The sequence below is a fragment of the Pinus tabuliformis genome, chromosome 2_2 (assembly GCF_031772625.1).
Source record: "Pinus tabuliformis cultivar Carrire ecotype Pingquan chromosome 2_2, CPIR1, whole genome shotgun sequence".
Taxonomy (NCBI): Eukaryota; Viridiplantae; Streptophyta; class Pinopsida; order Pinales; family Pinaceae; genus Pinus; species Pinus tabuliformis.
The window spans coordinates 1,137,408,174-1,137,422,304 of record NC_142300.1 but is presented as its reverse complement, the minus strand read 5'-3'; the positions used below and the strand labels follow the sequence as shown (position 1 = coordinate 1,137,422,304).

The 14,131-nt window shown below is 36.6% G+C and overlaps 1 protein-coding gene across 2 annotated transcripts; it reads left to right on the top strand.

The window, feature by feature from the left end:
* Nucleotides 1-11,863: 11,863 nt before the first annotated feature.
* On the top strand, nt 11,864-13,675 carry LOC149197402 (membrane protein PM19L-like). 2 transcript variants are annotated; one of them, XM_089403914.1, is made up of 5 exons: nt 11,864-12,019; nt 12,223-12,370; nt 12,468-12,687; nt 13,005-13,050; nt 13,185-13,675. In XM_089403914.1, exons 2-5 carry the CDS (start codon nt 12,244-12,246, stop codon nt 13,359-13,361), a joined length of 570 nt encoding a protein of 189 aa, XP_089260040.1. In that variant the 5' UTR covers nt 11,864-12,019; nt 12,223-12,243; the 3' UTR covers nt 13,362-13,675. The 2 variants fall into 2 exon arrangements, with proteins under 2 accessions (XP_089260040.1, XP_089260039.1); XM_089403913.1 differs by having other exon boundaries at nt 11,864-12,370.
* The last annotated feature ends 456 nt before the right edge of the window (nt 13,676-14,131 follow it).

The window sequence follows — 14,131 nt, the reverse complement described above, 5'->3', positions numbered from 1 at the left end:
GATCGATTTCGTAGCTGTCGAGTTCTTGTTTCTGTGACTGCTTCCGGTTCCAATATAATTTTTCCTTCCTCGTCAAGTTCTGGCAATATTGTTTGAACTGGGAGCTTGTCGCCTATAACCTTCTTTAAACATGAAACATGGAAAACTGGGTGCAATCGAGAAGCTGCAGGAAGCTCCAATTTGTATGCCATAGTACCAATCTTTTGCAACACCTTGTACGGACCATAATACTTTGGTGATAATTTATTATCCTTCTTAGCTTGCTTGAGGGACATTTGCTTATATGGTTGTAGCCGTAGGAATACCCAATCACCTACATCAAAACTTCTTTCACTGCGATGTTGATCTGCCTGTTGTTTCATTCTATTCTGTGCCAACACGAGGTTATCCTTTAAGAGTTGGAGGACTTGTTGTTGATGTTCGATGTGATGTTCCACTGCTTGAACCTTAGAATTTTCTCTTAAATATGATGTGATGGATGGTGGTTGATACCCATAAAGTGCCATAAATGGGGTCATTTTTGTTGTTGTATGGAAGGAAGTGTTATACCACCATTCAGCCAGAGGCAACCATTTGACCCATTGTGTCTGTTTATCAGATACAAAGCAACGAAGATATCCTTCCAAACATTTGTTTACTATCTCAGTTTTCCCATCAGATTGAGGATGATAAGATGAGCTATGAGCTAACTGAGTACCAAGACAAGAAAATAATTTTGTCCAAAAATTTCCAGTGAAAATGGGATCTCTGTCACTTACAATAATCTTTGGGTTTCCATGTAGCTTTTGAATTGTTTCCATAAATGCAGTAGAAACTGTACTGGCTTTAAATGGATGTGATAATGCACAAAAGTGTGCATACTTGGTAAGTCTGTCAACTACCACCATGATGACACTCTTTCCCTCAGACTTGGGTAAACCTGTGATAAAATCCATTGAAACCTCCTCCCAACGTTGGCTTGGAATGGATAAAGGTTGTAATAGACCTGGTGTCTTAATTGTTTCAACTTTATTTTGTTGGCAAACCAAACATTCCGCCACAAACTTTTGAATATCTGATTTAAGGCCATCCCAAAAAAATTCCTTCTTAACCCTGTGGTAAGTTTTTAAAAATCCTGAGTGCCCTCCTAAGGGAGAAGTGTGCAATTCCATAAGAATCTTTTGTTTTAGCTGGGAATTCTTACAGAGGTATAAGCGATCTTTGTACCATAACGAATCATTTTGCCAGCTAAATGTATCAGACGTACTGGAATCTTGTTGTAACTTTCGAATAAGTGCCCACACTTCTTCGTCATTCTTCCATTCCTCCCTTGCTTCGTTTATCCAATCTGGTTGGATAATAGAAATGGCGCACAACAATGCTTCCACATCCTCATCCTTTCTTGAGAGTGCATCTGCCACCACATTTTGCTTCCCTTTTTTGTAGATGATTTCAAAGTCATAACCCAACATCTTTGTGACCCACTTTTGTTGCTCTTCAGAGGATAATCTTTGTTCTAAAAAGTATTTAAGGCTATCATGATCCGTTTTTACCTTGAAGTGTCTTCCCATTAGGTAGGGTCGCCATTTCTTAAGTGCATGGAGTATTGCCAACATTTCCTTCTCATAAATAGCTTTGCTTAAAAACTTTCCCTTGATTGGACGACTTTCAAAAGCAATGGGTCTTTCATCTTGCATTAGAACAGCACCAATTCCATTTCCTGAAGCATCACATTCCACAATAAAGGTTTTTGTGAAGTTCGGTGTAGCTAAGACCGGTGCTTGGCACATTGCCTCTTTAAGATGTTCAAAGGCCTTTGTTGCTTCCGGAGTCCATGAAAATGCATCTTTCTTCAATAATGTTGTTAGAGGTGCTGCTATTCTCCCATAATTCTTAACAAACTTGCGATAATACCCTGTCAACCCAAGAAATCCTCGCAGATGCTTTATGGATGTGGGGATTTTCCATTCCTTAATGGCTTTAATTTTGCTAGGGTCTACCTTAACTCCTTCATGAGATACAATATGACCCAAATATTCCACCTCCTGGACTCCAAAGAAACATTTGGATCTTTTTGCATATAATTGTTTCTCCTCCAATAGTTGTAGCACCCTGTCAACATGTTCAACATGATCCTTCCAAGACTTGTTGTAGATTAGTATATCATCAAAAAATACTAACACAAATTTTCTAAGGAATGGTTTGAAAATTGAATTCATCAAACCTTGAAATGTTGAAGGTGCATTGGTAAGGCCAAAAGGCATGACCAAAAATTCATAATGACCCTCATGAGTTCTAAATGCTGTTTTCGGAATGTCTTCAATCTTCATTCTGATTTGATGATATCCTGAACGAAGATCCAACTTGGTGAAGTAAATTGATCCATGCAATTCATCCAGTAATTCATCAATGACAGGAATGGGGAACTTATCTTTAATAGTGAGCTTGTTGAGCTCCCTATAATCCGGACACATGCGCCATGATCCATCCTTCTTGTGCACCAATACTACTGGAGCAGAGAAAGAACTTTGACTCGGTTGAATTATACCAGCCTCTAGCATTTCTGCAACCATACGTTCAATTTCACTCTTTTGGACATAGGGATATCTGTACGGCCTGATGTTTGGAGGAACACTTCCTGGAATCAGATGAATAGCATGATCATGATCACGCATAGGTGGGAGACCTTTGGGAGTCTCAAATACCTTGGAATGATTGTCCAGGACTTTTTGGAGATCTGGAGAAATAGATGATTCCGATGTGGAAACATCTAGCGAACATAATTGTGCAATTACACCTCTTTGCTCCTTTTTTAGAAGCTTTGTCATACCATTAGAGCTGATTATCTTTCCTGGTTTCCCTGCAATACCCCTTAATTCAACTTCCTTTCCTTCGATAGAAAATTTGATGAAAAGTTCTTGAAAATTAAAAGCTATTGTACCCAAGGATTGTAGCCATTGGACTCCTAGTACAACATCAGCACCTCCCATTGGAATGGAAAGCATTGGGCTAGTCAATACATATTCTCCCATGGATAGCTTGATATTATGGCACTTTCCAGAGCAATTTATTGTTCCTCCATTTGCAATCATCACTTGACACTCTGGTGCTGGATATAGGAAGCAATTCAATTCTTTTGCTACCTTACAATGAATAAAATTGTGGGTGCTTCCTGAATCAATCAACACTATTACCTTTTTCTTCTTGATTTGTCCTTCTATCTTGATGGTTTGAGGAGTGGTAATTCCCGCCAATGCATTACAAGATATGGTCGGATTTATTTGTTCTTCATCTAGGCTTTGTTCCTGGAGTATATCCTCTTCTTTTGACCTTTCTTGCTCCTTTTCTTCTTCCTCTTCACAATCTATGTAGAATAATTTCTTCTCAGCACACTTATGACCTTTAGTGTATTTGCTATCACAACTGTAACAAAGCCCTTTTGCTCTTTTTTCTTCCAATTGTTGTGGTGTCAACCTTATAGGTTGTGGAAGACTAGGGGCAACAACACTTCCGTCTTTATAGTTGTGAGTGGTATGCTTCCTGGTTGCCATAATTTTGCTTTCCATTTTTCTTGCTAACCTGAATGCCTTCTCTAATGAATCAGGTTCCCAAAGGCGAACATCATGTTGGATATTATCCTTTAAAGACCCTATGAACACATCAATCCTATGCTCCTCTGGAATATCTTTTACCCTTATGTTCAATTTTTGGAACTCCTCAATGTGCTCCATTATTGAACCCTTTTGTTTGAGACTTATCAATTGGCTAAAAAAAGTGTTGCTTTTTGTATCCTCATAATGTGCTATCAATTCTTCCGTAAAAATTGCCCAAGTGATAAATTGTTTACGAGAGCAAAGCCATTGATACCATACAAACTGATTTGGTTCCAAATATAAAGTTTCCATACGTACCTTTTGTGTGTTTTGCACATTATTGAGATCGAAGAATTGCTCCATCTGTAATATCCATGTGGCGGGATCCTTGCCATCAAACTTCCTCATATCGATTTTTGGAATATGGTGAGTCTTCGATCCAACATTAGAGTCTATGGAATCATGATTAACATTTCTTTTGTTCTCATCATGAGTTTCCTTTAGTACCCTTTCACCATTAGTGACCATTTCTTGTAGCAACTTATTCATATTTATCTTCAATTCTTCCATCTTATCATCCATGCCATCAATTTTAGCGTCCATGCCATTCACCTTAGCTTCCATGCCATCCATATTAGCTTCTACACCTTTCTTTAAACAATCCATCTTAGCTTCTACACCTTTCTTTAAACCATCCATCTTAGCTTCTACATCTTTCCTTAAACCATCCATCTTAGATTCTGTTGCTTTTTGTGCAAGTGACACTTGTTGCACTTGTTCTTGTAATTTTGATATATCATGTAGCATTTCTTCCTCTTCTTCATGAGTCATGCTAGAGCTTTCAGGTTCCTTACTAGGTGTTTTCATTTTCTTTCCTCGGGGCATCAGTTACCGATAATAATTCTCTACTATGCCCTTTGAATTCCTTCAAAATAAATTTTCAAACCAAGCTTAAGCAAAAATTTAAGAAAATCTACACACCTTTTTTCACTTTGTAGGAGCTCGATATTGCCTCTGATGTATCTCTGTACTTTCCGATCATCTAGTTCTGAATTTGTGACCTACAGTAGCCCTCTATGTCCTCTTTCCAATGCCACAAGTCTGACCCAAATTGGATTCTCCAAGGAAGATTTATGCGAAATCTCCCACAGTGACTTGATTATAGACTAGTTCAGTAGAGCGAACTTGTACGACGTGCCACGAGTCACTGTTTCAACCTTTGGATCTGAAAAATGCATACAAGAAACTACAGTCCGTCCTCTTTTTGTACCTTCTTACGAAATTTCAATCTGATCCCCAGAGAGAAAGTTATGATGATTTTCCCCAGGTCACCTGTTTGGAATGTAATTCAAGAGTCTGCAAAAAGACCAACTTCCTCAGATCATATATCCACAAATATAGCGCAAAAAGCTCTGAAATTTGGACCCGAGGTTCAGCGTGATTTCTTCTCAAATGGGTTTTTTTTGCAACTTCTGAAACGTCGCAGAAAAAAAGTTATAGCGAAAATGCCACGATGACCTGTTTGGAGCAGCAAAACCCTAGAATCCAAAGCTCTGATACCAAATGTTATGAAACTGGCTCAAGAAAAGATAGAAAAGATAGATCAACGCCTTAACATTCAGCCTCTTCGAGGGGGAAACCTCCTTTACATTACATAAATGAACAATTCTTGGATGATTCAAATGACAAAACCTCTTTTCTATATATAGGAGTCTAAGGAGTCACAATATAACCCAGCCGACCTAACAATAATAATATAAAGCCACAAAAATAACAATAGAGGGATTCTATGGGGCACATTAATAAAAATATGGGGGCAATAGGGGCACAACAATATTAATAAGGGGTATAACTACAATAGTAATGGGGTAATCACTAGTATTATGGGGACCCAACAATGACATATCAAGAAGAAAAATGCTCAAGAAGTGAAAGATCACATCGAGCATCAAGAAATGAATCTGACCATATCTTGTAAAGCATTGGAAGAAATTACCACTCTTCAAACTCTAAAGATAGAAGAACATATCAAGAAGAAAAAGGTTCAAGCAGTGAAAGATCACATCGAGCATCAACAACAAGTTCTCCAACTTTTAAAGGATAACGCCACCTTGGTGCAGAATCGAATGAAAAAACAGGTAGATCAACATCGCAGTGAAAAATGTTTTAGTGTAGGTGATTGGGTATTTTTACGGCTACATCTCAAGCAAGCTATTTATGAGAAGGAAATGTTGGCAATACTACATGCACTTAAGAAATGGCGACCTTACCCAATGGGAAGAAACTTCAAGGTAAAAATGGATCATGATAGTCTTAAATACATTTTATAACAAATATTATCATTAGAAGAACATAACAAATGGGTCATAAATATGTCGGGTTATGACTTTGACATCATCTACAGAAAAGGGAAAAAAAATTTGTTGCAGATGCACTCTCAAGAAAGGATGAGGATGTGGAAGCATTGTTTTGTGCTATTTCTATTATCCAACCAAATTGGATAAACAAAGCAAAGGATGAATGAAAGAAGGACAAAGAAGTGTGGCCACTCATTCAAAAGTTGCAAAATATCCCAATTCAAACAATATTGCCAGAACTTGAAGAGGAAGGAAAAATCATATTGGAACCTGGAGTAGTCACAGAAACAAGAACCCGACAGCTAGGAAATCGATCAATTTCAGAGTATCTCATCAAGTGGAAGAACTTACCCGCTGAAGATTCCACATGGGAGGACAAAAATTTTATACAAAAGCATCAAAAACTACTCAAGCGTTTAGAACAACACTTTTTGAAGGAGAGGGGCATGTTAGGCCCCTATACTACTAGTGTAACCCCTTATTATTATTAGTACAACCCCCTTATTATATTGTTGTACCCATGTAGTCCCCATATTGTTACTATTGTGCCCCATAGAAGCCCACTATTGTTATTATTATGCCCTTACATTATTATTGTTATGTCGGCTTTGAATATGTTATGACCCCTTAGACTCCTATATATAGAAAGGAGGTATTTTCATTTGTATCATCCAAGAATTTTTCATTTATGTAATGTAAAGGAGGTTGCCCCCTCGAAGAGGCTGAATTCTAAGGCGTTAATCTATCTTTTCTATCTTTTTGTGAGCTGGTTTCATAACATAGACATTGACTATAGTGGAGAGCATCTTCAGGTATTTGTGAGGTACTTCTAAATATTACATTTTTGAGATATCATAGTGATGTTTTGGTGGACCTGCACTTGGTGGATATACAAGATTATGTGGATTTTGAGTCGGCAAGGGATGTACATGGAATGAGATCTATGAGGGGTACATGGTTCCATTGTTTTCTAGATTAGTCAATAAGATGAGTAAGTGACAAGCTTTAATTTCTTTATCCACAATAAAGGGAGAGTATGATGATATGTACTTATGTCTATAAAGAAGCCATTTGACTTATGGAAATATGTTCAAAAGCGATGCTAATCCATAGAGTTTATAATTCAATGTGATAGTACTAGTGTCATTTGTTTGTCTAAGATCGTTACTTTTCATGTGAAAACAAAACATATAGATCCAATACCATTTCATTATGGACATGATAGAAAAGGGAAATATGAAACTAGAGAAAATTGACACTTTATAGAATGTTGCATATGCATTGACAAAACTAGTGAGCGTAGGGAAATTCAAGTGGTGTTGGAATTATATGAGCCTTATGTCCCCTAACTATTAGCTCACAATTTGATGCATTCTCCCTTGTAATATTGCATGGTATATGAAAAGTGGGAGAGTGCTTGGACATGTGTGTCTACATCTTGTAATCATGAAACAAGTAATGATTGCTAAGTTGTAGCACAAAATAAAGGCTAAGCATAAGTAGGGAATGAATATTGAGTAGTGATAGGGAATAAATGCAAATCACTAGAAGACAATGAATATTAAACATTAAGAGTTAGGAAATTAATTGCCAATGGTTTCTAGCATGTAGAGTTGGAAAATCACAAATGGCTTATGATTTGTTGTGTCTGTTTATTGAATATTAAGATTAGAGAAAAACAAAATGAGTGAGCTTCAACTTATTATTAGATTTTCAAAACTTATTTGAAATCCTTATCTTATTGTTGACCACAACTTGAAAGCCTATAAATTTTTTAATGCATTATAAACATTTAATGTTATTTAATATATTAAGCATACTTTAGATTAGGGTTTTTCTCTCATAATTTTCCAATCAAATTAATTTTATAATAATTATTGTTTAATTCTTTCTACAAATTCTTCTTTCATTAATTAATATAAAAACATATATTTTACAATTTTATTTTTAATTTTTAAATAAATAATTAAATAATAAAAAAAGCAAATTTAAAAAATAAAAAAATCATTGGTTCCAATGCACATCTCAAACCACTCTCCTTATCATATAAATATAATTAATGTGTAACAAAACTTTTGATACTTTTATGGAAAATAAAATAAAAAACATCAAATAGTTATACCACTATAATTGCAAAAAATAAATATATAAGATGCTATGTTACTATCGAAATGAGGATGGATATAAAGGGTGCATATAAGACTTCGTTAAAATAAATGTGGTTGATGCTATATAAGTATCGAAATGAGTATAGATATCATCGCATCTAACTTTATGATTTCATCTCAATTATACATATATATAAATTAAAATAAATTTACAGATTTTTTTTTCTTATTAATATCACAAATAATAATATTATTATATAAATAAAATTTAATTAATTGAAGTATTTTTATTAAGAATTAATTTAAATAATTTTTTTTGTATAAAGTGGAATCAGCAATAAGGGCAGTCTCGCGACTCGCGTTACACGGGGTCGATTCTGACCACTACCTCTATAACCACTGGGAGCTGCGCCCACCCGTCTCCAAAACGCTGGGTTAGTCTGGGGGAATTGAACTCGTGACATTCAGTACCGAGCCCGCCTGTCTAACGAACTTCACCGTAGTGTGATTACCAACTTGCCTACCCCTGTGGGGCTTAATTTAAATAAATATTAAATCATATTATAAAATTGTATGTTTTCAATTTAGTTTTAATGAAAAATTTATTAGTTTAATTTATTACTCTTATAATATCAAGACTTGGGGTTATTTTTTGCTTTGAAAATCAAGAACAATATAGATATGTTTGGGTTTTAGGTCATACTTCCAATAAGCCTATGCCTTATATATCAAGGTTTGAGACAAATTATGAATATGAGAAATTCACGAGTTGATTGTTTTTGGTGATTCCTTGAATATAATTCAATCCCTTTCAAATACAATGTTAAGTCAAGTGTTCAAGCATATTTATCAGTTGTATCATTGTATCCCCAAGAAGAAATGTCTCCATGTTCTCATATCAAACTCTGAGGCTAATCACATGGCTAATTTGGGATTAAGGATAAATCAAGGTGAACTTCGGTGGCGGGGGCAAAAGGGGTATGTCCTCTACTTTAATGGTTAATAATGAGACTCAAAGATTAAAGCTAGAGAATAATTCTTTATGGTTTAATGTAATATTTTGTTGCTTTGCAAATTTGGTTATTGTTAGATCAGTATTAAGTAATTTATAGGCAAAATATTGTAGACATTGTAGCATTTTGTTCAAAAACTTTAAGGTTAGAATTTTGTAAATGATAGTTGATACATACTCTCTTCTAACCATATCCACTAATTCCCTGATGGGGGTACATTTAAGGAGGGGCAGGATGTTGGAGCATATGATTGACATATGTGCACTGTCAGTGGGCGATCAGGTGGCATAGTTCGATGACAGAGGTATTGTCACCACCTGTTCGATGGAGGTGTACATGTGCCCTCCCTGCAGTTTTCATGATCAATCACGGTGGCCATTGTCTTGTTGATTTAAAGAGGGGCAGGTGGGTAGTAGTGAAGTATCATCCGACATTCCCTTGTTTGGTAGTTTCCGACAGTCGAGTTTTCTCATGGAGACATCTAAGAACAAGGAGCACATGTTTGGAATGTTAAATGCGAGCTTCAATATGTGTGCCCACGCACCCACTTATCTCTCCTATGTGATTTCATCTAAAAGCTCAGGTTTTAATCCACAGTGCTCATTGGCAAGGAATTGTCTTTATAAAGGTGGTGGCCTTACTATAGGATGGTAGTTCTTCTGTTTCATGTTTGTTGATGCCCACCATCTGCTCCTCGTACCTGATCTTAGACTTCAACCATTTGTTCTAGGCGAACTGGTGATAGGTCTGTTTACTAATTTCTATCAGCCCTCCTTACCTCTCCCGATGTATGTCATTCATAGTATGTTTCAGTTTGGGTTTGCCACGGGCATTGTTTGTGGTAGGTGCCCATGTTCTTTGTCTTGTTTGTTCACAATACAATGACTAATCCTGCTTTCGAACTCGTCACTGTATTGCCACCCGTTTCCTCTCATTTACATGATTTAGCTGACATTTCATTTAGTTGATCCATCCTCATTTGTAGTGTATGATACTCGAGAACATTTTCTTTATGGTTTTAACCTCTGTTTAGTAACACAAGGGTTTAGATTTTCTGGTAGTATCTCAAGATTTGGTGTTTGGTATGCAAATGGTAATATATATTTTTTTTACCAAAGGTGGGTGGATCTGGGGTGTGTGTGTTTAGTGGTCACTGAGGTCCTCGAAAACATCGTTACATGGTACTTTCCCTATTGCTACAACACAACCTACACCTTATACCCAGTCTACTGTCCATACTATTGTCATCTGGTTTGGGAGGAGTCTATGCTCTTAGGGTCCTACCTGACTATGCCAGTTGTCTTTTGTCCACCTCGGTCCATTCCAACTTGGGAAGCTAACATCATGGCACCTTAACATCGACTTCCTAGTCGTCGGGGAGGTGTGACAATTGCTTCTTCTTCACACTGTCGTCGTCTATTCAACTAGCATTTGATGGCCTACCATTTCGACATTGTTCCTCTGGAAGTAAGGAACGAGATCCTCGAACTGGAAGCCAAAGAATTTGGCGCCAGGACATACTTTTCAGATTATGAAATTTCGATTCTACCTTCAGATGGACTCTTGATCCAAGCAAATTTCGTAAAAGGAGACTCTACTTCCTTCATATAGTGGCATTGCACAAGAAATTGGAGACCTTGCTTCACATGGTCATCCATGACAAACACATGGTAAATTATCAACTATTTGCAGGGCAAGAGGAAATTAAAAAAATTCTTCGGGACATAAGGTACAATATGGATGACTTAGATTACAGAATAACTTGGGTGGAACACTCGTTGTTGTCTGATTCTAATTTTGGCTCCGACTCACAACCACACACTCCAATTGTTGTTAAAGCACCAACATAAGGAACGCCTCCAAGAAACTGTCATGCTATCTCTCCAACTATTGCCTTAGATTAGTAGCTTTGGCACTGAATTTTGGTATAGTTTTGGTCTATGTCTACTATGCGGTCTTTATGTCTTTATGGTGCTTTAAACTATATGGGTTTATGATTTCAGTTCTCATTTTTTTTCAAGCCCACTATATCTATTGCATGGAGCTTTTGAACATGGAGCTTTTGAAGGGTTATGTTAACTCTGTTTAGCTCTTACCGAAAACAAGTTATGAAAAATCAAGTCTATTAATGTTTCAGTTCACATGTAATTTTTTGAACAAATTTATTATTAATGTAAAATCAATCTTTTTAAAATATAAATATATTCATCTAACTCACTTAAAAAACATAACCATAAAAAAACATAACCATATCCACTAATTCCAACTCAAATAAATCATATATCTTTTTTTTTTAAACAGTAACTATTCTCAATTCCTATTAAAAAAACAACAAAAGAAAGGTCGACTACAAATATTCTATTCTGTTATACACACCCAAAATTGAACCCCACACCCTGTTCATTTCATTAAAGAAACCAACGAATCGAACCCCACACCCATTCATTTCTGACGGCGTTTATCATTAAAGTAACTATGGTAGACCAGGACGATTCAAATTAAAGTTGAAAAGTCCAGGAAAAATAATATAAAGAATACTCTTTTTTTTTCCGATTCAAATCCGGTCTGCGTGATCGAATACAATGGAAAAGATTTTTTGGAACAAAGAATAATTCCTTTCCAGTAGAAAAGCATGGAATTGCTTCTGCAACATCCTTCCAGGCTGCCACGGATGGACAAATGGGGGGCCTCTGAAGGTGACACCCACTAAATACCTTCATCCACTCTGGATTTCTTGTAAAGAAAGTTTCATGCCGCTGGATAAACGGCTGTATTAGATGGTACAGCCAGTTCTTTTGTTTCCCAATTGTGGGGGCAGCCTGCTATCTGTCCCCGCTAGCTCTTTCTTTTTATGCTGCTTACTTGCTTTACACCCATCCATAAATACGTCGTCTCTTCCTTTGGGAGAAACCTGCAGAAGTTGCCAGAAAGCATAGAAGTAATTCCTCCCCGGAGTTCATGTTCTATAGGTATAGCTTCATTTCTGTGAAGAAATCCCACACCTGTTCTGTGCTCTAGTGTTTAACTACTTCCTATCTGCGTCCTGCCGGCATAGTTGTCAGCATGGTCTCGTCCTCTGAAAATTGAGCATCTAATGTATAGTCTAGATTAGTAATTCATATTTTTCTGTCTCCAAATTAAGCTCCGTCTGCTCATTAGTTTCAATTTACAGAGCGGCTATAGGATAATTCTAATGGCGTTGGGAGTGGTAAAGTCTCTAGCGGGGTTTCTCCTGCTGCTGAATTTGGGCATATATTTGACTGTTGGTGCTATTGCCGGATGGGTTCTCAACAGCGCCCTCGACCACAATTACTTTATTGGTACTTGTTAATCTTTAAATTAATCATATCATAGGACTTCTGTACATAATAATTTTTTGTGCTATACATCATGGCTGATTGTATGATTAAGTTGCAGGTCGTAGAAGAGCTCTTCCCGTGGGATTTTTTCCAGTGTATTTTCCAATGGGGAATGAAGCGACGGGTTTCATGATTATTTTTGCTCTGATAGCCTCCGTAGTAGGAGCTGCTTCATGCCTTTCAGGGCTTCATCATCTCCGAGTTTGGACTGCACAGAGCTTGGCTTCCAGTAACGGATCCTCCATGACAGCTTGGGCGCTCACATTACTTGCTATGGGGTATGTATGTATTTATATATAACTTGTATAAATTTATTTTAACTCAGTTTTATCAGTTTTTTAAAGTATTATAAGGATTTCTACTTTTTTTTTTTTTCAACTGAAAATTTGTGTTCGGAAAGGCTCATAGATATACATAGTTTTACTCTGGATTACCCTGGATTAGATCACAATACTTACTTGTGAGACCAAACTTAATTTCTACTTACTAGCTACAAAATAACATACTATATATATGAAGGATTAATAGAATTATGATATCTGATTTATCTGCAAATTGAGAATGAGCTAATGATTTTTCACTCACAAAACTGTAGATTGGGATGCAAGGAGATCCATATTGGCGGCCGAAACACAAAGTTGGTATGTAGTACTATTATTTTATTTGATTCATATACTCCCATATTCGTCACCAATGTCCTGTTCTCTGCTTGAGTTTTCATACTGTCATGGCGTTTTGTATCAGTAATGTTTGGTGAGTTTGCGTTTGTGTGCAGATAACATTGGAATCGTTTCTTATTATTGTGTCCGGAACAAAGCTGTTCTACATCTTACTCATCCACGCTGGATTTTTCGGCGGAAATTATTGTTCTTATGAGGACACTTATGTTGCCACCACTACAACTACAGCGGAACCTCAGAAGGGACGCAAGCCTGCGGCCTCTTCAGTTTAGTGTTAGATTGTCCACAGAGTTTTGCTAATAGCTTGTAAACTACTAGCAGATGGTTTGTGTAGTGTGACTAGTATATTTATTGCATGCGAGAGATAAAGTGCAGGTTAGCTTTGAATTTGAGCACAATTATGTGAAGTTTTGTTTGGCAATATCGTAGGTTCAGTGTTTACTGAGTGAAGTTGGGTTTCCATACACTGCTTGCAAGTCATTGTCATAGCAGAATACAGGAATCAAAGTTATTGTATGAATGTCATCAAGTTGCGGCTCTGTTATATGTAAATTTTGTACTATAAAAAGCATGTTCTACCCTCAAAGTTTCTCGCTACCTTTTCATGATTGAATAATGGGCCAATAATGTTTTATTAATCTTTACTTAGTCATAAATGTTGGAAGAATTACCTTATCTCTGTAGAATCTGTAATTTCCACTCTGGTGATCTTAGTTACTGGTTTGGAACGTTTACCCAAATTCGATTCCCACAAATTGCGTTTGAGGAGGGTTGTTGGAAAAATCACCGCACCTCTATAGAATCTGTAATTTCCACTCTGGAATTGGTTTGAAACTCAAAAAAAAAAAAAAAAGCCACCCAGTCAAAAGAATATAATGTTCCATCTATCAAACACTCTGTTTTCCTTGGAACTTTCTGCAGGCCATCAGATTTTTTTATCACAAATTTATGACAAGTCTGTTCGGCGCTTTCTGTTAATTGCACTCATCACCAAGTAATTTCCTTTGTGGATCTGTTGGTGGAGGTATTTTACAGCACAGCA